This window comes from Henningerozyma blattae, chromosome 6, assembly GCF_000315915.1.
Source record: "Henningerozyma blattae CBS 6284 chromosome 6, complete genome".
NCBI lineage: Eukaryota > Fungi > Ascomycota > Saccharomycetes > Saccharomycetales > Saccharomycetaceae > Henningerozyma > Henningerozyma blattae.
The window spans coordinates 126,846-150,115 of record NC_020190.1 but is presented as its reverse complement, the minus strand read 5'-3'; the positions used below and the strand labels follow the sequence as shown (position 1 = coordinate 150,115).

At 31.0% G+C, this 23,270-nt stretch overlaps 12 protein-coding genes across 12 annotated transcripts; 4 read left to right on the top strand and 8 right to left on the bottom strand.

Moving 5' to 3' along the window:
* Nucleotides 1-145: 145 nt before the first annotated feature.
* TBLA0F00590 (uncharacterized protein) lies at nt 146-1,252 on the bottom strand (the record flags this gene model as incomplete). Its single annotated transcript, XM_004181074.1, has 1 exon — nt 146-1,252. One exon carries the CDS (start codon nt 1,250-1,252, stop codon nt 146-148), a length of 1,107 nt encoding a protein of 368 aa, XP_004181122.1.
* An 882-nt stretch (nt 1,253-2,134) lies between these two features.
* On the bottom strand, nt 2,135-3,628 carry UGA2 (succinate-semialdehyde dehydrogenase (NAD(P)(+)); the record flags this gene model as incomplete). The annotated part of the gene is made up of 1 exon (XM_004181073.1): nt 2,135-3,628. One exon carries the CDS (start codon nt 3,626-3,628, stop codon nt 2,135-2,137), a length of 1,494 nt encoding a protein of 497 aa, XP_004181121.1.
* A 720-nt stretch (nt 3,629-4,348) lies between these two features.
* On the bottom strand, nt 4,349-5,548 carry TBLA0F00570 (uncharacterized protein; the record flags this gene model as incomplete). The annotated part of the gene is made up of 1 exon (XM_004181072.1): nt 4,349-5,548. One exon carries the CDS (start codon nt 5,546-5,548, stop codon nt 4,349-4,351), a length of 1,200 nt encoding a protein of 399 aa, XP_004181120.1.
* Nucleotides 5,549-8,183: 2,635 nt separating this feature from the next.
* COQ1 (trans-hexaprenyltranstransferase) lies at nt 8,184-9,680 on the bottom strand (the record flags this gene model as incomplete). The annotated part of the gene is made up of 1 exon (XM_004181071.1): nt 8,184-9,680. The coding sequence occupies one exon, from the start codon at nt 9,678-9,680 to the stop codon at nt 8,184-8,186; it is 1,497 nt and encodes a 498-aa protein (XP_004181119.1).
* Nucleotides 9,681-10,186: 506 nt separating this feature from the next.
* RER2 (ditrans,polycis-polyprenyl diphosphate synthase) lies at nt 10,187-10,996 on the top strand (the record flags this gene model as incomplete). Its single annotated transcript, XM_004181070.1, has 1 exon — nt 10,187-10,996. The coding sequence occupies one exon, from the start codon at nt 10,187-10,189 to the stop codon at nt 10,994-10,996; it is 810 nt and encodes a 269-aa protein (XP_004181118.1).
* Nucleotides 10,997-11,168: 172 nt separating this feature from the next.
* Nucleotides 11,169-11,615, top strand: TBLA0F00540 (uncharacterized protein; the record flags this gene model as incomplete). Its single annotated transcript, XM_004181069.1, has 1 exon — nt 11,169-11,615. One exon carries the CDS (start codon nt 11,169-11,171, stop codon nt 11,613-11,615), a length of 447 nt encoding a protein of 148 aa, XP_004181117.1.
* Nucleotides 11,616-11,669: 54 nt separating this feature from the next.
* Nucleotides 11,670-12,221, bottom strand: CSM1 (Csm1p; the record flags this gene model as incomplete). The annotated part of the gene is made up of 1 exon (XM_004181068.1): nt 11,670-12,221. The coding sequence occupies one exon, from the start codon at nt 12,219-12,221 to the stop codon at nt 11,670-11,672; it is 552 nt and encodes a 183-aa protein (XP_004181116.1).
* Nucleotides 12,222-13,333: 1,112 nt separating this feature from the next.
* TBLA0F00520 (uncharacterized protein) lies at nt 13,334-15,325 on the top strand (the record flags this gene model as incomplete). Its single annotated transcript, XM_004181067.1, has 1 exon — nt 13,334-15,325. One exon carries the CDS (start codon nt 13,334-13,336, stop codon nt 15,323-15,325), a length of 1,992 nt encoding a protein of 663 aa, XP_004181115.1.
* A 506-nt stretch (nt 15,326-15,831) lies between these two features.
* On the top strand, nt 15,832-17,022 carry COQ2 (4-hydroxybenzoate octaprenyltransferase; the record flags this gene model as incomplete). The annotated part of the gene is made up of 1 exon (XM_004181066.1): nt 15,832-17,022. The coding sequence occupies one exon, from the start codon at nt 15,832-15,834 to the stop codon at nt 17,020-17,022; it is 1,191 nt and encodes a 396-aa protein (XP_004181114.1).
* Nucleotides 17,023-17,201: 179 nt separating this feature from the next.
* TBLA0F00500 (uncharacterized protein) lies at nt 17,202-17,756 on the bottom strand (the record flags this gene model as incomplete). Its single annotated transcript, XM_004181065.1, has 1 exon — nt 17,202-17,756. The coding sequence occupies one exon, from the start codon at nt 17,754-17,756 to the stop codon at nt 17,202-17,204; it is 555 nt and encodes a 184-aa protein (XP_004181113.1).
* A 266-nt stretch (nt 17,757-18,022) lies between these two features.
* Nucleotides 18,023-21,610, bottom strand: BIR1 (survivin; the record flags this gene model as incomplete). Its single annotated transcript, XM_004181064.1, has 1 exon — nt 18,023-21,610. One exon carries the CDS (start codon nt 21,608-21,610, stop codon nt 18,023-18,025), a length of 3,588 nt encoding a protein of 1,195 aa, XP_004181112.1.
* Nucleotides 21,611-21,920: 310 nt separating this feature from the next.
* TIP41 (Tip41p) lies at nt 21,921-23,147 on the bottom strand (the record flags this gene model as incomplete). Its single annotated transcript, XM_004181063.1, has 1 exon — nt 21,921-23,147. One exon carries the CDS (start codon nt 23,145-23,147, stop codon nt 21,921-21,923), a length of 1,227 nt encoding a protein of 408 aa, XP_004181111.1.
* Between the last annotated feature and the right edge of the window lie 123 nt (nt 23,148-23,270).

Here is a 23,270-nt window from a genome sequence, read left to right as displayed (position 1 = left end):
ATTTCTGATTCTTTTTCTAAATTGAAAATTAGACTTAAATTAATTTGTAAGATATGCTATGCTACTATATATGACAATATCTACCTACTTATTTCCCGATAGCTAGATAACCCAAAAATTAATCTCATTAGTTATTAGAGCTGAGCTATTTAGCAGGGTTGTTACTTACATGAGAAGTATCAGAATTAGTGGATGTATGAGAGTGTTCAGAATTATTAGACGTATGAGAGTGCTCAGAATTACCAGATGAGCTTGAAGTAGCTTCATTATTAGAAGCATGTGAGCCGTCAGAATGTTCAGAGCTATCAGAGCTAACGATGTGAGATGAACTTTCAGAATTTCTTGAAGTGAATGTACTATTATCAGCATGGTTTTGATTTGTTGAAGCTACTTCATAATGGGTAGTACCATCCCTATTATTCTCATCTCTAATATTGTTTTGATTATCAGTATTAAAATTATAATAATTATTTCTCATACGATCACTATCATTCCCAGATACTTGCTGAGAAACAAGTAAAGCTCCTGCTGTTCTGCTAATTGCAGAAAGGTAACTTGGTGGTTGAATATTATTCGGTATGGTAGCTTCATTTAAAGGTGTTCTTGGATGCACAGCTGCAGGTGGATTCATCCAAACACCATTAGAAGTCGTAGAATTATTATTTGTCGGTTCTTGTGAATTGGGTAGATATTGTACATGCTGATTTTCTATTGGTTTATACTCGTTATTTTCCTCATTAACAATAATTACTTCTTCATCAGTACGACGCACTCTAGAAAACCTCCTCCTAAGATAAAAAAATAAGCAGAACATAATAAGAATACCAAAGAACCCACATAAAGTGACAATCAAAGCAATTTTACCTCCTGTAGATAAGTCTTTGTGACGCGCAGATACAGTTCCATTATAGTTATTATGATTGTGATTACCGCTCAAATAAGAACCAGCTACAGCTGCAGGAACTATACCTGAAGACCCTAAACTGCCACCTGATGAGCCCGAACTACCACCTGATGAGCCCGAACTGCCACCTGATGAGCCCGAACTACCTCTTGTAGAACCTGAACTACCTGAAGAATGGCCCCCAGAAGAGTGCCCACTGGAAGCATGTCCTCCTGATGAATGACCTCCTTTTTTAACCTCAAGATTAAAATGACGTTTACCCAGACTGAGCCAACATCTTTTATTTTGGTTGTTATTTATGGAAGAACAATTATTCCTTTTAAAGATATGAGACGGAAGAGCTACCATTATGATAATATGCTAGTTATTTGCTATTGATTAGGAATTGTTTCGCTAAGCAGTTGATTATATAGTTATGTGGCAAGCACAGTAACACGAAATAAATTAATGAAAGTATGAATTAAAATAACTTTTGAAAAGCTAAAAGACCTTAATATATATTACTAAAGGTCTTTATTTCTGCCAATGTAACGTCCAAGGCCTTGAAAAAATCTTGTACACATTCAAATCTAGATTTGGAAAAAAATCCTTTGCAAATATTTCATCTATAGTAAATCCAATATGACAAAGTTACCTATTTTAGTAGTGTAATAAAAATGGTTCTTGAGAATGTATAACGCATGTCTTACCTTTTTCAAAATTCTCCGGGGCAGACTCTTAGCTAACAAATAGCAGTATCAATTTGATCGCCGAGGCGAATGAGCCACGAAAAGGCTGAAAAATTTTCATTACCTACATTGGTAATTATGCGTGGCGTATTCCTAAATTTTCATGAAAAAACAGGCTATAGATAAAAAAAATCTGGAATCTATGTTGAAGGGGGAACTCTAATAAGAGGTATTATTGCTGTTATGGTAATTAATTGAGCAATCAGAATAATAAATTGACTGAACTTAGCTAAGTTGAATCCCTTAAAACTTTCATTAAGGTTGTTATCAATTAATTCATTTGGTGTCAATATGAGCCTCATTTGATATTAACCGAGAAATTGAATTCTAGTTATTATAAACTTGAGTACTAAAGAGTACTTAAAACTGTCTAAGCCTTTTTGTATCCATGGCTATACATCATTTCATTAGTCAAAGTGAATATCCTATCTTTATTTAATTAATTTTTACATATTATGTGGTTGCAGGAGTCAAAGGGCATATACAAATGAGCAATAATGATTCAATTAATGTTACCCATTGTAATTGTCTTGATAACTGTATAATCTTCTATGCCATGTAATGACCCTTCTCTTCCATAGCCAGATTCTTTAATACCACCAAAGGGAATGGCGCTATCTGAAAATAATCCTGTATTGCAAGATACCATGCCTGCCTCTAGCTCCTCAGAAACTTTGTAAAGCGTGTTGACATTTCTTGAAAATACATAAGAGGCTAGGCCATATTGTGTATCATTTGCATATCCAATGACTTCATCAATACTATCAAAACTGAATATTGGACATAATGGCCCAAAGGTTTCTTCTTTACCTACAATAGCGTTGTGAGGTACATTTGTTAAAACGTAAGGAGCATAGAAATTACTACCTAATTCGGGTATTGGCCCTCCCTTTAGTGAAACTTTAGCGCCTTTTCCAACGGCATCTGCGACATGTTTTTCCACTTTTTCAATAGCTTGTTGATTAATCAAACAGCCATGAGTAGTTTCTTCCGAAAATCCATCGCCAATAACAAATTTTTGAACTTCTTTCACAACCATTTCAGTAAATTTATCAATTATGCTAGAGTGAACGTAAATTCTATTCACACATACACAAGTCTGTCCTAAACTTCTAAATTTTGAAGCCACCGTCTCCTTAACAGCTAATTCCAAATCTGCATCTTTAAACACAATAAGAGGAGCATTACCACCCAATTCCATTGACAATTTCTTTAACGTAGAAGATGACTGCTTCATCAATATTTTACCTACGTTAGTCGAACCAGTGAATGAAATCTTCTTAATTTTCGACGATTCACATAATGTTAAGCCAACATCTTTAGTTTTATTGTGAGACAGTATAACATTAAAAGCACCTTTGGGAAAGCCTGCCTTTTCTGACAAGTATGCTAATGCAAGAGCAGAAAATGGGGTTTGGGAATCTGGTTTTACTACGACAGTACAGCCTACTGATAACGCTGCAGCTGCCTTTCTTGTAATCATTGCACTTGGAAAATTCCAGGGGCAAATTAGGCCACATACACCTACAGGCTCTCTTCTAGTATAGACTCTATTAGCCATATTTGGTGTTTGGATAGTTGTACCATATAACCGAGACGCTTCTTCAGAATACCATTCAAAATATGATGCTGCATATTTAATTTCACCTCGAGCTTCTTTAATCGATTTTCCATTTTCCCAAGTAATAATTTTGGCTAAATCTTCAATATTTTCTATCATCAAGTTATATATATTACGTAACCATAATGATCTTTCTCTTGGTGAAGTATTCTTATATTCTTTAAAGACTTTACTGGCAACATCAATTGCATCATTAACATCTTGCTTTGTAAACTCTGGCAGTTTACCTATTAATTTTCCTGTTGCAGGATTAGTGACTGTGAAGTGATCCTTGGCATTATCAATCCATTGATTATTTACATAGCCTTTAAAGCATAATAATTCAGGGTTGCTTAATTTTGGAACTTGTTTAAGAATTTTTACAAACTTACTCATTGCTAGTTAGCTCAGATTATCTATTGGAATACTTCATAACTTCAAGGAATAAACAAAAGTTATATATCATAGTTATATGCAAGACTTGCATAAGAGTATGGGTTACTTTATTTTTCAAATATTATTTAAACATATACCATTACCTTTCGCGCTTTCTTCGGTCAGATAATAAGTCAAGTATCCCTACAAAAATCGGTATGTGATATGCGTACACCCCAACATACTTGAATAAGTTTGGTGACATACTGTTTTTTATGCGATATGAATATAAAATCTTAATCGAATATTGAAGAAGAAAAGTTGGGTGTTTTGCCTTAGAGATATAATCATTTACGTTGTTTTAAATTAAATGTGTACTGATGAAAAATAAAATAATATACTAAATATTGCAAGTAGATAATAAATAGAGTATGAACAAAAAATATGAACAAAAAATATGAACATATAGATATATTAATAACGATTAATTTAAATGAACTGCATTTAAAATTTAGTGAGAAAAATTCAAGATGGAAAAATCTTGTTTACCAAAGTAAAATAATAATTCTTCTGAAGCTCTAAGGACCCCAAAACAAAATAATTCAAGCTTCAGTAAGCAAACTTTGAGGTAGAAAAATAGTATTTCAAGCTTTGAAAATTAGTTTAGTCTTGTTCCAAAAGCAAAAACGCTTCACAGAGTAAAGAAAAAAAATTGCTTTTGCATACAACATTAATCCTTGACTAGTCATCAGGGATATAAAATGTAGCTCTTGGTTTTTCTGTAATATGTAAAATGGAATGATAGAGTGGGCATACTTCTGGAACTAGAGCAAACCTCACATGATTCGTAGGTTCAAAGTGTACAGCTCGTTCCTTTCTTATCTTTGAAGTTTTACTGTTTTCTAATTTTCTTAAATCTAGCTTTCTCCTTATCCGGTAAAGTGTTTTTGCCCTTGGAGTTGGACTATACCATTGTTCAAAGCTTGAAATACTATTTCTCTGTTTCAAATTGTGCCTACTGAAACTTGAATTACTTTGCTTCAGGGTCCTTAGAGCTTCAGAAGAATTAACAGTTGACACTGGCAAACTAAGTCTGCTAGTAGCACTTATACAAGATTCTGTGTCACTAACTTCTGAACCAAAATTTTCCATAAATGCACTTTTAGTTAATATCAATGGCATTTCTTGTTTAATTTTTACAGAAACATTTGAATCTTCAATCCATTGTTCAATATTTATTCTAGTTTTTTCTGTTGAGGTTTTTGAGTTTTGATTTGAAAGAATTGGCTCAGTATAATTATATTGATAGAACCCCCTCTTGTCAGATATTGCTTCCAAATAATCACCGATCATTAATGAATTTATAGTATTATCAATCCAAAAAGCTTCAGTTTTTGTTTCTTTTACAACACAAGTACACTTTTGACCTATACTAACATTCAAATTACCTTCAAATGTATTACAACTTCTCTGAGAACTGCACTCTTCTGGGTTCGAGCTTGCTTTTTTATTCTCACAATTGTCAACTACCACACTATTATTTTTATTTTCGATCGTGGAAGTAATTCCTTCAAATATAACAGTATTTGATAACCCAACACTAGCATCATCATCGTTTGAATCCCAAGACTCTTCAATCTCAATATGGTACTCGAAAACAGAACGTTCTAAAGCTTTGTAATCGACATCATCTTCTTCCAATTCATTTATTAATTTTTTTTTTGAAGCTTCAATAATTTCTAAGTCTTTTAATACTTTCACTCTTTTTCTAAAGTAGCGATAGAGGAACCAAGAACCTTTGAGTACTATCAACCCCCCCAAAAGGTAATGGAAACAGTAAGTCGTACCTTGCTGTGACGCACTACTTCTTTCCTTTGCTTTTAGCTTGAAAAATTGTGGAAAGATAACAAAGTATTTTGATAATGTAGAAATTAAAACCATTATTAAATTTGAAAAAAGATGTGTTTGAAATGAAAATATTTTATATTTAAATACACTCTTTTAAGTTTAAGGCTTTCTATATATAGCTTTTTATTATTTTTTTGTTTATTTTTTTTTGTGGCATTTTGTAAAATGGTAGGTAGAAAAATACCATTAAAAAATTGTATTTTAGTGTAAATTGTCTCAATATTTATATACCATATTTTTTTTTTTAAAACCTTTAACCAATTAAAAATTTTTGAAACCCTATCATAAATAAATTGTAATATTTACACTTATATTCTTTGAGAATACCTTTATTTATATATATTTAAGTTAATTTTATCCTCGGACTTTACATTCTCGTCTTTTAAATAGCTTTAAAACTCCGAATTTTGACTTTTGTGGCTTACATCAGGTAAGAAATATTAATACGTTTCCTGCAGTTACTTAACTAGATAATTACTTCAGACATATTCGTAAAAAGGTATTGACTTGATATAATAAGCTTGAATAGGAATAAGACATATTAGACATAGTCATAAAAAAGGGGTGTGGAAGATCAAAGATTAAAGAATTCTGGAAAAATATTTGGTACGATCAGGCGGGAAAAATACTTTTATGTTTATTAGCTTTTCTTCATCTTTTTTTATATAAAACTGCTATATTAGCATTTTAAATATATTCCTATATGCTCAGTGTTTTACGCTACAAAATAAGACAAAAAATAAAAACTAATCCTTTACTTTATCATTTTGATTATTACACCTTCCATAGCTAATTGATAATATCAATCTGTATTTACCAGCAAATTAAGACGGCACAGATAAAATATAATTTTGTTCTATTTTAGTAATGTTTACATATTCTTCAATTTGTTCGAACTCACTCGAAGAGAAAAGTTCTGAGAGAATAAAATTTTCTTTGCAGTCATCTTTTTCACATTGGACCTCTATCAAATCATTCTTAGATAGTCTTGGGTTATCTTGTTCAATTTTTAAATTAAGTAAGATATTATTGCCATCTCTGTTGCTTTGAAGAAATCTGTTTTGAAATTTTTCCTTAGTTATACCAAAAAATTTCTTTCCAAACCATACCGTTACTGGAAGGATTACTAAAGCTATAATTGAAAATCCTATAACTATCGCTGAACAATAAAAAGGTAAAAACAATGGTTCAAAAGTTAATGTTCCAAATTTATGAGATATTCTCACATATGATCTTTTCCGTATCTCTATTGAATGGGGAAAGATGCCCTTAGGTATCGGTAATGGTGACATATTCTGCCACTTTTCACGTTGCTGAAAATAGTTACGATGAAAATTTTTAAAACCGATTGAATTTTATTTCCATTATATTACCAAAAAGTTCCAACAAGTTCTTTAAATTAATTCTAACTTTTCAAAATTACTGTATTTATAATTCTTGAGATGCAGTTCTCATTGTTCTGTTTGAAAATTATTATTATTTATATTAATATAAAACGTGGAACCTAAAGGGGGGAATAACTCTCCAAAATAGCGATTCTCCAATAAAAAAATCAATTCCCTAATAATTACTTGTTTAAGAATAGAGTTAAAAAATGTTAAAAGTTTAATCTAAGCTATACATAATTGAAAAAGACAAATATTATTAATAATTAATATATATATACATATATTACTTACAATTAAAAAGTATAGTTCTATATTATTCAAATTCTTATGGAAAGTGCAAAAATAACAAAAAGTTAATTAAAATAAAAAAACAAACTTGTATTATTTATTTTACTTTTGCTTGATGATACCAATAGTGAGCATACCGAACCAACAAGAAACTGAGAAAAACAGAAAAAAAAGAAAGAATTGCCATCCAACCTAAAATTACCCAGTCAGAAGCTTCCACTATATACATATTATTTGTTGTTCCAATTACTGTTTCTTGGGGCTTAAATGCCATTTCTTGGATTACTTCTAAAGTTTTCATTGCTTTTATAGAATTATGCTGATTTTTTTCTAGTCAAGAAGTTTGATAAGCTTTTACAATTTTTCATTCTTCAAATAAAATAATATGATCTTCTTTAATAGAAAGACTATAACATTTCTTTATATATATATATACATATATATGCCCCTCACCAGCATTAAATATTTCGACTATTACTCCCACCCTTTCTTTTTTTATTTCAAAATAACTCCGAATGTTTCTGGGGACGCACAGACCAAATAGAAATAGAAAAAAGCAAACTCTTGATACGTAGAATATTAATAAATTTGGCCTTACACAAGTAAGTTAATGAAAATATTTATAAGAATTTTATATCTAAAGAGCACTATTTATAGGTAAGCATACAGAATATATATATATATATTATTCCTGTATTTATAATTAGAGGTGAGTGAATATGCATGCAATATATACAAAAAAAAAGCTATTAACTGAACCATGATTATTCTTCGTTCTGCTATAGCTTTTCTTTCTTATTTTTTTTTAAAAATTTGTACTTTTTATTCCTATCATTTCTGAGGAAATAAAATGTAAATGGAAATTATTATAATTATTATTAGTAGTAGAATTGTCATTATTAGTATTGAATATCGATATAGGGTATATTTATATTTTTCATTAGATTATGATGCAACAGCGGTGGTAATAGTAGCAATAATGGTATATTAGCCTATTTTTTTCTTGTTAATATACTATTTGTTAGAAATTCTAAAGCAGAACGGGCATCAGATTCTGGTAATACTGATCTTAAATTTTCTAAAGCTTTATCTCTATAATCTTCAGCTAATTTACGTGTTAATTCAACACCATTATAAGTTTCCACAGCAGTAGCTGCAATTTCTACATCACCAATTTCTGAAAAATTTCTGTTAATAACTTTTCCCAATGAATGGTCATGTTTCCAAGCAAATAAAACAGGGGCAGTAGCAATACCTAATTTCAAGTCAGCACCAGCAGGTTTACCCAAAGTTTTTGATGGGATTGAGAAATCTAATAAATCATCAACCAATTGGAAACAAATTCCGATATTTTTACCAAATTCAAAACATTGCTCCACCACAGAATCATTTACACCGGCTAATACAGCGGAAGATCTACATGCCATTGCAATTAAAGAACCAGTCTTTAAATAGGTCTTGTGCAAATAATAATCAAAGGCGATATCAATTAATTTATCTTGTTTTTGATAATCTGTTGATTTAACAGAAGAAATTTGAGGAGTTGATTGATAAATTACTGAAGAATTTGAATCATTTAAATATTGTTCAAATTTTGGAGATGGAATTGGTAATGATATTTTACCATTATCAATGGAAGTTAAATCAGAATCTAAAACCATATTCTTCAATTGCATGAATTCACCTTCTACTAAATTTGCAATACTATTGGACATCAATTCAACTACTTCTGGGTTTTCCAATCTTGAAATACAAACTGTAGCTCTACCTAATAAAAAGTCACCTGCAAGTACAGCCATTTTATTAGTAAAAGCTACATTTCCTGAAGGATTACCGCGTCTTGTAGGAGAGTGATCAATAACATCATCATGCAATAAAGAAGCAGTATGGATCATTTCTACAATTTCTGCTAATCTCCTTTGCTTTGGTAAGATACCATTTTTTTTATCGAAAGAAGTACTTTGAAATGTAGTATCCGCTTTATTTGTTAATGGGTTTAATGGTTTAATGCCATTAAGAATTTGAATTGGTGAGAAATTGTCTTTGGGATTATCAAATAAATTTAATGACATGAATTTCATGGAGATAGGGAAAGCTGATACGTCATTAGAATCAAATCTAGTAATGTTTGCTCTTTCATTTAAAGGGATATTGGAGATTGCTTTTGATAATAACAACACTAGTAGTGGCCTAACTTTCTTACCTTCAGCATCAAAATAATAGCCTGTCATTCTATTTAAAATTGGATGACCAGAACCAATTAAAGTGACGATATTTTTCACTAAAGTATTCATTTCTTCAGAAACTACAGATAATGGATTATTTAAAAGGTAAGCGGGAGTTACCAATCTCCTAGCAGCAGAAATTGCTGTTGCAAATGATGAAGTTGAGACAGGCTGGATACGACATCTAACTTGTATGAGTTTTGGTGATTGACGAATTTTTGTACTAGAGATAAAACGTGGATATTTATTACAGGATTTCAACATTGGCTATAATCTATTTTGTTTTTTTCTAGTTATTTAAAGAGGGATACCCTATTGATTTAGGGGAAAGACAAAATACTTGACGTTAATATATTGACTTTATAACAGATATACTCAGATCTCAATTGTCAAAATAATCTTTTACTTTGCTATAAAGAGAATGGCAACAATAAACCTTATATTGCCTTGTTTTTGCGGACTGTAAATCGTTAATTTTTCTTTTTCCTCATCGCTGTTCGAATCTCGTGGTGGCTATTTACTTTGTTTTTTTTCTTTTTTATTTTGTGTATTTTAATATATTTTTTTTTTTTTTTTCATTTTGCCAAATTTACCTAAGAGAATGTCGGAATTGGAAGTCCATTATTGGTGATGATTATTGAAAATGAGTTTGTGAGAAGTTAATATTATATAATATATAAAATATAAGGGAAAAGTAACAAATTGGAATATATATATATATGTAAATATATAAATTTTAAAAATTACAAAGTATAGGTTAAAACCTGAAAATGGAAGTAGAAAGTAGAATACCTGGGTATTCATTTATCCAAGAGTGGCTTAAAAACATTTTTTCTAGGACTATCCGAGTGTCTGATTGTGGACCTAAACATGTTGGGTTCATTATGGATGGTAATCGTCGATTTGCACGTAAGAATGATATAGAGATCAAAGAAGGCCATGAAGCTGGGTTCCAAAGTATGAGCAAGATATTAGAGTTATTGTATGAGAGTGGTGTACAATCGGCTACTGTATATGCATTTTCTATTGAAAATTTCAAAAGAAGTTCTAAAGAAGTCACTAATCTGATGGAATTAGCCAAAGATCGTATTAAACAAATATCTAAAAATGGCGAACTAGCATCTAAATATGGGATTAAAGTCAATGTTATTGGTGATTTATCATTATTACCTGAAGATGTACTAAAAGAGATGGAACATGCTATGGAAATTACCAAGAATAATAAAAGAGCAGTATTAAATATCTGTTTCCCATATACTGGCCGTGAAGAGATTGTACATTCCATAAGAGAAGTGATTATAAATACCAAAGATTCTAAAGAGATCAATGAGACGTTAATAGAAAATAATCTTTATACAAAGGACCAACCACCGTTAGATTTATTGATTAGAACTAGTGGTGTTTCTAGATTAAGTGATTTTATGATTTGGCAAACGAGCCATAAAGGAGTTAAGATAGAATTATTGGATTGTTTATGGCCAGAATTTGGTCCATTTAGAATGTCATGGATTCTTTTGAAATTTATCTTTAAGAAATCATTTCAAATTCATGATGAAGAAGAAGATAAAAAAAATGTATAGGCATATGTATATTGATTGTATAATAGATCGTATTTAATGACATATCTAGTTTCGGAGATTTAAGTTAAAAAAAAAAAAAAAAAAAAAAAATAAAACATTTAAGCGATGCCCAATTGTATATACAGAATTGTATATTATTTATTTAGTCTGGAAAAAAATATTGCAGACAAATATGGTTACATTCAATTGTGAAGTATGCAATGCTACAGTTCCTAAGAAGAATACTGAAAAGCATTATTATAGATGTCCAAATGCATACTATACATGTATTGATTGTTCCAAGACATTTGATGATGGGTATAGTTATCAAAAGCATACAGAATGCATAACTGAAGATGAAAAATACCAAAAAGGTTTATATAAGGGCAATGGTAAAGTTAAGAAAGCCAAGGGTAAAGTGACGAAGCCAGAAGCAAAGCCAGAAGCAACGCCAAAGGAAAAGCTAGAGGAAAACCCAAAGGAAAAGACAGTTGTAACTGCCAAAGAAACTCCAGTTTTGAAGAAAGGTGAGAATCTTTATAAAATTCTTAAAAACATTAAAGACAAGGACGCCAAGAAGAAACTATTAAAATCATTAATTGTTAATTCTGATGGTAATTTGACATTAGCATCTATATAAGTTATGTATATTAAATATTATTTTTCTTAGTATAAAAAAAATGCAAATATATTATTATTTTTTATCCAAACATTTGGATAGTTTCATATAGAATTGGTGTAGCGAACTTAAAGGGAATTGTAATGTTTCAAACATGTATTCAGGTAAAATTTTTTGTAAAAGCAATAACTCTTTTGGAGATCTATATTTCAATAAAGGCACGTATACAACTTGTACATTTGTACTATTATCCTTTGGTGAAGCACTGTTTTTCACAAATCCTAGTTTATAATCCATTACGTTGGAATCTTTGACACCTTGAGAAGTATCGAACCAAAGCCCTGTATCATCTTCATAAGTCTTATGAACTCTAACACCACAGAGATATTCAAATAAATCCTTAATAATGTCTAAATTCTCCAGACTTAAATCATATTTTTTCAATTGTGATGACGACTTTTCATCAAGTTTTTCAATAGTGGCTTTAAGCTGTGAAATCTCTTCATCTCGTTGCTCAAGTAATTGATCTTTGACAGAATTCTCATGGATTAATCTGTTGATCAACAACTCGGCATCATTTAACCGTTTCTCCACGGAATTTTTGTATTCTACAAGTGGGTCTACCATGTGGATGTCGATTATTTGAAGTATTTACTAATAACTAAGGTATTATTAAAATACTTCGAATATGATGATCTATTTACATATATTTCTAGGGTTGTGCCCTGCATAAAGTTCACATAAAACCTATAACACCTGATTAAACCCAAATCACGTGCATTCACAAAATTAAGACCTAGGGCTATTTAACAAGAGCTTAGGTCTACACTTTACAACCCTAAGACATTTCCATTTGCCTGTGCTGGCTTTTCCCAATTTCCAAATTTCCCTCCGGCTCTGTCTGGGCACGCAGCCTACGGGCCTGTCTCCATGAACGATCCTGCAGCTATTTCTTCGTCAGTACTTTGTCCTGGAAAGGTTTCGTAAGTTTATCATCAATCGATCGATTTAATCAATAAATCAATTAATTAGTCAATACCTATTTTGTCAAGCCAACTTTTCTTTTTTTAATGGCGTGTCGTTTTTACATTCCGGGGAAAGCTTTGTTTGTTTTTCTATTACCAATTGTAAAAATTAACTGTTATTTTCCTATAAACCTTTTTTCTATATTTTCTTTAAATATTAAAAATTAAATTTCAGTCAAAAAAATTTCGAATTTCAAAATTCAAATTTCAAAAATTTCAAAATTTAATTTCTATTTCAAAAATTTCTTAGTTTGATTTTTTCAATTGATTCCTCAAAGGCTTTTTTCAAAGGTTTTTATTTTTTTTTTTCTTCTTGGAATATAGTCCCGGAAAAGAACACTTATTTGTTTACTTGTTTTATTCGACGTTTAATCTTTTTAATCTTTTAATCTTTTTAATCTTTTTAATCTTTTTTTTTTTTTATATATTTATTTTTATTTTTGATTTCGTATTTTATCCTCCCTCTTTCCCTCTCCTTCTTCTTAAAGCTGTTTTGAATTATTACTTTGTTATCTTTAATTTTAATTTTAAGTTAATTCTATTTAAAGCAATTCTATTATCTGCTAATATCACTACGTATTACTATTAAGTACAAAAAAAGAAAAAAAATAAAAAGAGAAAAAACTGTAAAAAATAAAAAAAATAATAGCAATATTTAAAAATATTACGCCTATTAATCCTACAATCGTATCTACCTGATTACCGTCAGGCGCCATGAATAACACTAATGTCTCACAACACACGCCATCCAAATTAAATGAATTATTAGAAGCGGTGAGATTGGAATTCAATAGTATTTCTAATGACGCAAACTCCTATAGATTAGAAAATCAAAAAACTTTTGACATTAAAATCAACCAACAATTGAATGAATTACAACAAATTAGAAACACGGTGTATGATTTGGAGTTAACTCATCGTAAGATGAAGGAGAATTATGAAGAGGAAATTAATCGGTTGAAAAAAGATATAGAAGCAAAAGATTATCAATTGAATTCACTTACAAAGGCAAATATAATACAATCACCTAATGAAACAGTCACTACAGTAACGCCTGCTCCTATTGTTCAACAACAAGCACAGACGCAGCCACAAGCACAGACGCAGCCACAAGCTCAGCCACAACCACAACCACAGACACAGACACAGACGCAGCCACAACCTCAACCTCAGCCTCAACCTCAACCTCAACCTCAACCTCAGCCTCAGCCTCAACCTCAACCTCAGCCCCAGACGCAATCACAACCTCAAACACAAGTACAAGTACAAACTCCAGCACAAACGCAAGTTCAGCAACCTACTCAAACCACGATTCCACCCATAAACGTTCCAGCTCCAGTAATTCCTTCCACTACTAAGCTTGTTACTAATCCTGCAAATGGTTACTTGGTTCCTTACAATGAGAGAGCTTCTCATCAGAAGAAAATCCCAGAATTCTTATTAGATTCCACATCGTTAGATAAAATCCCCAAAGAATTTCAAAAGCAATCAAATGATTATCAAATCATTTATAACCCTGCCATTTCTAAATTATTGGATGTCGATCTTCATCATTCATTAGATCATACTTCTGTAGTTTGTTGTGTAAAATTCTCCAAAGATGGTGAGTATTTAGCTACAGGTTGTAATAAGACTACTCAAGTGTTTAGAGTCTCCGATGGTGAATTAGTTTCAAGATTATCCGATGATTCAGTCACAAATACTACTACACCTCCAACTTTAAATCAATCTTCTCAGCAATCTTCTTTACAAACTGCATCCCCTAATGGTAATACAAGTGCATTTGCCTCTGCTGCTTCTACTTCTTCCGATTTATACATCAGATCGGTTTGTTTTTCCCCAGATGGAAAGTTCTTAGCTACTGGTGCAGAAGATCGTTTGATTAGAATTTGGGATATCACTCTAAAGAAAATAGTAATGATTTTGAATGGACATGAACAAGATATTTACTCTTTAGATTATTTCCCTTCAGGTGACAAGATTGTTTCAGGATCAGGTGATCGTACTGTTAGAATTTGGGATTTAAATACAGGGCAATGTCTATTAACTTTATCAATTGAAGATGGGGTCACTACTGTGGCTGTATCACCAGATGGTAAATTCATTGCTGCAGGCTCATTAGATAGAGCAGTAAGAGTTTGGGATGCAGAAACCGGGTTTTTGGTAGAACGTTTAGATTCAAACGAATTAGGTACTGGCCATGAAGATTCAGTTTATAGTGTAGTCTTTACCAAAGATGGTAAAAACGTGGTTTCTGGTTCATTGGATAAGACTGTTAAATTGTGGAATTTAAAACAACAAACAACTTCATCAAATGATGCTTCTAAAATTAATCAAAATTCAAATTCTCATCTTGATTCTAAAATTAATAAATCAAATAATAATAACTCAAGTACATGTGAAGTCACTTATATGGGTCATAAAGATTTTGTTTTAAGTGTGGCTACAACTAATGATGATCAAATGATTTTATCCGGTTCAAAAGATCGTAGTGTATTATTCTGGGATACCAAATCAGGTAATCCTCTATTGATGTTACAAGGACATAGAAATAGTGTAATTTCTGTGGCAGTAGCAAACGGTATTCCATTAGGTCCAAATTATGGGATTTTTGCAACAGGAAGTGGGGATTGTAAAGCAAGAATATGGAAATATAAATTGTTAGGAGATATTAATGACATTTCAAAGATATCATCAGCTAATTGAGAGTTTAAAAATATCGAGAAATTGATATTTTTTACTATATCAATCAATTATCCTCCTTTTTTTTCTTTTTTTTTGATCTAATTTAATGTTTCTTAATGCTAACCACTTTCATAATCATACCATATAAAAAATCCTTGTACCATTACCCTTGTCATTCAATAATATAACAATATTTAATTATATATTATATTTATGTATCTTTTAATCATTCTTAATTTCGTAATTTTTTTTGTTTATTTTTTTTTATTTATATTTTTTTTTTCGTGGCATATATTAGTGACATTTATTGATCTCGTCATTTTCAGTTTTTTTTATTATTCGTGTCATTTATTATGAACTCTTCGTGCTTGATTTATGTAAGCGAGAATAAATTAATATATATCTCTAAAGGTCGATAAATTGAACTTCCCTTAATAAAATTCTCCTTACTATTTCCTTTTATTTTCTCCCTATTATTAACTAACTTCATTTTTTTATTTTATTTTTATATATAACCGTTTAGCAAAATGAGATTATCATTGTTGAATAATCGGTCGGTTTTAAGAAGTTTTACTCTTGCAAAAGATTTTCCTGTTTTAAAAAGGCCATTCTATTTAACACACACCAATCTTCAATATAATGCCCCAAACACTCAAGTTCCTTTACCAGATGACCCAATTCCAAGACCTTTTTTTGAAAAAAAACCATTACCATTAAATTTAACACATGAAGCATTCACTAAAGAAGAATTGGACGAAGCAAGAGAAGAAAGATTAAAAGGTTTAGGCCCATATGTATCTCGCTTACCAAAAAGTATAATCCCATATGCTGAATTGATGAGATTAGAAAAACCAGCAGGTACTTGGCTCTTATATTTGCCTTGTACTTGGTCTGTAGCAATGGCTGCCATTCAAAATGTAGCTATTATCACACCAACAAACGTGTTGCTTACTTTAACGGTAATGGGGTTGGGTGCTACGGTTATGAGAGGTGCAGGTTGCACAATTAATGATTTATTGGATAGGAAAATTGACTCAAAAGTTTTAAGATCTGTAGAAAGGCCCTTGGCATCCAAAAGAGTTTCTGTACCAAATGCGATTGGGTTTTTAGGCTTACAAACAGCTGTTGGATATGGATTACTTTGTACTTTACCCATTGGCTGTAGATTTTTAGCTTTGGCAAGTTTACCATTGGTTGCAATTTACCCACTATGCAAGAGAATCTCCTATTATCCACAAATAGTTTTAGCTTCATGTTTCGATTGGGGTGCATTATTAGGTTGGGCAGCCCTTGGTCTAACAATGGGGCCAGCAGAATGGGCTTCAGCTTTATTACTATATGCAGGTGCAAGCGCTTGGTGTGTAGCCTATGATACAATATATGCCCATCAAGATAAAAAGTTTGATACAAAAGTTGGTATTGGTAGTACTGCTTTGGCTTGGGGTAACAAAAAACTAAAAAAAATGTGTACATATTTATCAATTTTCCAATTTTCATGCATCACAATGGCAGGGATTACTAGTGGTGTTATTGCAGGACCAGGTTTCATCACTGGGCTAGGTATATTTGCTTGGAGGGTTGCTAAGATGATTAAGACAGTAGATTTAGACAATCCAAATGATTGTGGGCGTCACTTTAAGAATAACATTAAATCTGGTATGTATTTCTCTTATGGATTGTTCTTTGATTACCTATTAAAATGGTTTGGAATATTTTAAATATATTCATCCAATAATCAAAAGCCCATTCAAATTTACCTATACAAAGCATCTTATAAATATTTCTTCATAGATAATAATTCTATTTACAGTTTAAATATAGCTCTAATAATATATTCCTATAATTCAGATTTTCTAGTTAACACGCCATCGGTCAATTTTCACGTTTTTATTAAGTGTCATGTTTTTTTCTTGGTCTTCTCAACTATATCCTGTGCAATATTAATTTTCGTATGTATATCTTTCTTAGGATCAATAATTGCTTGAGAAGAATGTTTAGATAAAAAAGTCTGTATTATACTTGAATTGGAATTCCCAATGTATTTACCGTCATGAGATAAATACCATATCCTTGGAATAAACGTATCTTTTTTATTTACTAGTAAGATACCTTTATTACTTGCATTTAAAGTATTGCATTTCATATTTTGAAGACTAACTGTTTCTTCTTTAACCCGATTTAAAAATATGCTTCCTCTTCTAATTATAAATGAATTGTTCTTTTTAATATATTTTAATTGTGTCACAAAACGACTCATTGAATAGTTAAGTAGTCCTATCATGCCTATAGGGGCTAGTACCAATAAAATTTGATAATCATTCACTTCTTTGCCATGTTTTTTTAGTTGAATGTTTGTATCAATAAAGGAAAAAGAATACACTCCAAAAACTACATTAAGTAAAATTCTTTTTATTCTAGCACTTTTAGTAAATTCATATTTGAAAACATTCATTTGCCGAGTTTTAATATCTTTAAAGATCTTCTTTTATATTTATGAGTTTTGGATGTCTTTCTGTACCTCTATTAGAAGCTAATATTCGATTTTTTTAAAAAATGATACTTCCCTTTTTTTTTAGTTAGCTACTAGATATCGCGTATTTAGAAAAGATTTATTATGGTATATTAGTACAAAATAAGAATAAATCTTCTGTATTCTCATTAATATCTACAATTATAGTGTCATTTAAATAAAGCTGTACAGATTAATTATAAATTTATTTAAGTGATAATCCCAAGCATCTCCGCAATTTTGGTTAATCTTTCATCGTCATCGTCTAATGCTTTAATCATATTTTCTACCTCCTCATAGTTTTCGTTTGACTTTAATATAATGTCCTTTACTCGTAAATTAAAATAATTTTTAATTTTATTATGAGTATAATCAACCCATTCATTGAAGTCCATGTATAACTCATCTCTTGGAAATGTATTAATAAACTGAATTACATCAAAGTCTAATTGTTGTTTTTCAAACTTATTCTTTATACATGTTAAGTATTGTTCAACCTCATTAATATATTGTATATTCTTCTTATTTAGAGAGCATACTTCAGTTTGCTGTAAGCTCAACAGTTTTACCTCATTGTCTTTATGTTCGGAGTGAGATAGGTCAATATTTAAGTTTGCAGTTTTGGCAGTTGAACTTTCATTTCTCATGTCTTTAGAGGACGTATCGAGAACCTCTGCTTGTTTAATACTATGGATATTCTTTAGATTATTATCTAAACTAGATACTTGAGTGTTTTCGGGGATTTCATGAGCATTCTTCTTCACTAAACTTTTAGATGAATCATTTTGAAGGTTAGGATTTTCTATTGTTGCATCATTATGTACCTGTTGATTAAGAGTTGCTCCTTTTAGATCCAAAGTAGAGCAAGTACTCATATCAATATTAGCATTGCTTCTGGATTCGAGAGGCATGTTACTAATAGAAGTATTTCCTGTGTCAATGATTGGCGATTTATCAGTTATTGGTGCGTCTGTAGAATGCAGACGGGAAGAAATGTCTTCCTTATTTAAATCATCAGATGTTGGGGTTAGTTTTATAAATTGAGGTTTAGTGTTTGAAATAGAATTTCTAATTGTATTAGAATTTACAATATTCTTAGAAATATCTACGGACTTATTATTAACATCAGATGAAGTATCAGGTGAATTAACTCTTTTATTTTCAATATCTGTTTGTGTAATGTTATCCAATTTGGCTATACTTGATCTTGGTGTTCCAGCTTCAAGCAGTATTTCTTGTTCCTCGAATTCATGTAATGGTAATGGTTCTACATTATTAAGCAATGGTTGGTAGTTATTTTCTTTAGTTTCTTGTACAAATAATGATCCCTTCAGATTTTTTCTAGGAATCCTAGCATTTGTTTGCAGGCCTCCCGCTAAATGGATATTTGATACTGATTTAGAAATATTAATGTTCAATTGTTTATTAAAATCGTCTATCACATGAGAATCATCATCAGTACCATCTTTAGATAATGATTTACTTTTATGGTATGAGGATATTAGTATTTTACTGTCAGCGTTCCTTACGGCTTCTTTAACGTTGTCTATTTTTTGACCGAAATTATCACTTTCATCTTTATTTTCATCTTCATCTGAAGATGAGAGAGCAAATTCATCTGAGCTTATAGATATTGCATCATATTCATTGGAAGCTGGGCTGCCATGTGTTAATGTACTTATTCTATTTACGGTTTGAACACCTGTATTTTTACCGTATTGAATATTCCCAGTACTTGTTGTAATTGGTTCAATCTTAGATATATTTGAGATAGAAAAGTTTTCAACTCTGTTTGATGAACTCTTTAAACTTTCTTGAGAATTATCCTTGTGGTTTTTGCTATTCATAGATTCGGCCTTGTAAAATTTAGATAGTATTTCTGATCCATTTATTTTAGAAATGTTGAAATTTTCACGTGAAACATCTGTCTGGTGGTCTAAATTTGAATTAACTTGCTCAAGTTGCTTGTTAATAATTGCCTTGTGCATAGACTGAGCATTTCGTAAAGATATAACGTCGATAGTCTCCGGTTGAGGATTAACCGCATGAATATAATTGCCAACTGTTGATTGTGCAATTACTTTTTGTATATTTGAAGAGTTCGGAGCTTTATTTGAGCTTTCCTTGGTTACAGAATCAATAGTAACATTAGCAGACTGTGTTGCTTTTTGATTGTAATTTAAATCACTTGTTAATTTATTCATCTCGTTTTTGTCAGCTATGTTACATACACCGCTCATAATGGCGTAGTTTTCCATTTCATAGTCATTGTTTTTACAATAATTGTCTCTCTTGATAGATTCCCTAGTTGTTACTATTTCAGGGTTGTCAATTTCGTGTGATAAAGCATGCTCTTGTATATGTTTCAGTTCTATATCCTGTGTCTGCCCGGCACGTGCTAACTGCTTACATTGATGTTGCTTCTCTTGAGATAGGTTTGATGAATTTATTGAATTGTCTCTTGGTATTTGTTGTTCTATTATTTCTTGAGCAACATTCGTTCCATGTTCCACCTCATTAAAGATTGTTTTTACTTGACTTATTCCTTTATCCACATTTCTTCTATTATCGACTTCTTTGTTCTTTTTGTTACTTTCTTCAATATCTTTAAGGTGTTCTCCACTATTATCTCCCCTTTTTTCTATTGAATTGGTTGATAATCGTACATTCATGGGTGGCAATTCAAACCCTAGTTGGCCTTGATTATCGAAGCTAAAATCACCCGTGCTATCATCTAATACCCTATTACGTCTATTAAATTCTCTTGTTCTATCAACATGGTCTTGGAAATTCACTTTAAGATCGAATCTATTAGCTACGCTATTGCCCATAGTCGATTTGGTGACGTTATTATAGCTTATATTGGATGAATTTGAAGCATTGGAATCATCACTATCAAGAGTCATTATTGTGGAAGTTCTATTTAACTTACGCATTTTTCTTACAGGTGTAGAATTAACTGAATTTAAACCCTTTCTTTTTGGAGACGTAAGAAGGTTAGTTGGGTTCTGATCATAGCCTTGCAAAATTGATTTATAATTTGCAAGGTGTTTGATCTGTTCAATGAAAAAGCATTGTTTATCTCGACTATTAATATAATGACTCTTTAATACATCAAAGTTTGATTCCAATTCTACATCCAAATTTGATATAAAATATTTGCAATAAATACAGTAACAGCCGTCATTAATTTTTCTCTTGCGAGCAAGTTTTGATGGCTTTATTTCATTGAAACCCGTCAGCGAAATATCATATTTAAATAGCCCACTTTTAACCATATTATCAATACTAAGATTGCTATCTTCCTTATAACCCCATTCTGAGCTAAGATATGTTGAGCGGGTAAAATCTATCATTAATTTAGAAAAAGGATCCTTGATGGTATTTTGTTTAAACCATTTGATCATTTTCCTATCCAACACACTCTGTAAAATAAGTTTTTTCAGGAGGCTTGGTAAACAGATAATATCTTGTGTTTGTATTTGTTTCCTTTTATTCCGTGCGTTTAATCGCTCAAGTTCTTCCAAATGGTGGTTAATTATATTTAACATTGTTAACTTAACATTTTTCTTGGAGTTTCTACAATCACCCAAATCGTGCATTTCAGCATTACAATGAATACATATAACTGAATCCTTGATAATTTCTTCTAAATTCTCATCGTAATAAGGTTCATAATAGAAGCCTAGCAATGCCATATGCTCTTGTGGTATCACTTGATATCGCCATCTTATTTTTTTATTATTGATTACTTTTCCTTCTTGGAAACTTGTCAGTCTATCTGTATAAAGATTCATAGCAATTTGATCTTATCTTCAACTATTTTTTTGATGAATTCAGTATATTAAGTAGCTCTTGTTCATAATTACTATGTATAATTTGTTATTCTTATGAAACGCATCATCTTAATTTTCGTGTCAATATGAGATCAACTTCCCGATTTTAATATTTACATTTTCCTAAAAAAGATTTAAGCTCATCAATTTTTAATATGATAAATAATAAAAGTAAAAAAAATTAACTTGGCTATATGATCTAGTATACAAAAGCAAAATAGTATATGTAGATATGTATGTATTTATGTAGGTATGTATGTATGTTTTTCGGTTATTGCAGTATCAAGATTTCCGATTCTCTATTAACTAACGGAATATTTCTTACAACCCATTCGTTATCTCGCAATGCTGCTTTGGGATCTCTTGAATATTGTAAAGTAGATTTTGATTTTGCTATAGTTTCATTGTAATTCCCTTCATACTCCTTGTATTCTCTAATAACCTTATTTTCATTAAACTCTACATATACTCTTGTGTCTCTAATTCGTAAGAGTACGTCATCGACTCTCAAGAAAAATCTCGCTAAAATCAGTAATCTTTCATTCATTACACGTATTTTAATATTGAAAACAGATATCCCGTTATCTGCCAATTCATCTTCAAATAAGATCATATCATCAAAGAAAATGATTGGATCATGTCTAGATAATTTATCAATCGGAAGTTTTACTGCATCATCTCTCTGTAATTGATTTGTTGGAGTTTCAGTTCCCTTATAGTCTGTGGTATAAGTCCAATCATAATGATTTACAATTTTTAATGATTGATTGTCATATGAAGTGGAAACTAAATCATCAGGTAATTGAGTCTTTTTAGCTTGTTTTGATTTGATCCATTTATTAGAATATGATACTCTTATTCCCGAATCTTTTAGATTGACTCTACTCAGGGCATCTAAAGTATTAAACTCTAAAGACCAATTATATTTTGTATTTTTAATTCTAACATATGAATTACCAAAAATCATTTCAGGTAACGAGAGTCCTTTCAATTTGTTGTTTTCCCAATCTTCAAATTCTTGTGTCTTCAATATAGGTTTTTTCATGGTGGAAACAACCCAATCATCTATAGTGACGGAAGGATTATCAGCCAGTGGCAACGTAGCCTGAGGAGAAGGTATAATAGTTGCACCACAATGAGCACAAAGAGGATTATTTGGATTATTACAGATGTGTCTTGGTTTAGGGATTGTGGTTGTTGTAGAAATGTTTATTGTTTCCGTAGTTGTTGTACTTGAGATGTGTGTATCGTTGACTGAATCACCCTTAAGACTGGTTGTGGTAATTGGTCTACGGTTCATGGCAGGATGACGAGCAGCAACTGTTCTTGCATGAATTTCCCTTGCAGAATTTATTTGAATTGTTCGAAGACCTCTCAACACCCCAGGATTCGTTATAGAAGCAGGAGATTTAAAAACTGAAGTAGTGGTAGAAGGTGTATTTTTTCCATCCTGTTTATTTTCGTTTGAACGATCTTCATACTTGCTGTTACCATTCATTATGCATGCTTTATATGGTCTCTAGTCTCTTTAAATGTATGTTGCAATATGTAAGCACTTTTTTTTTAATAATTCTGTTTATTCAAGCACGCTGTTTTGTATATAGCATAAATAGTTCCTACT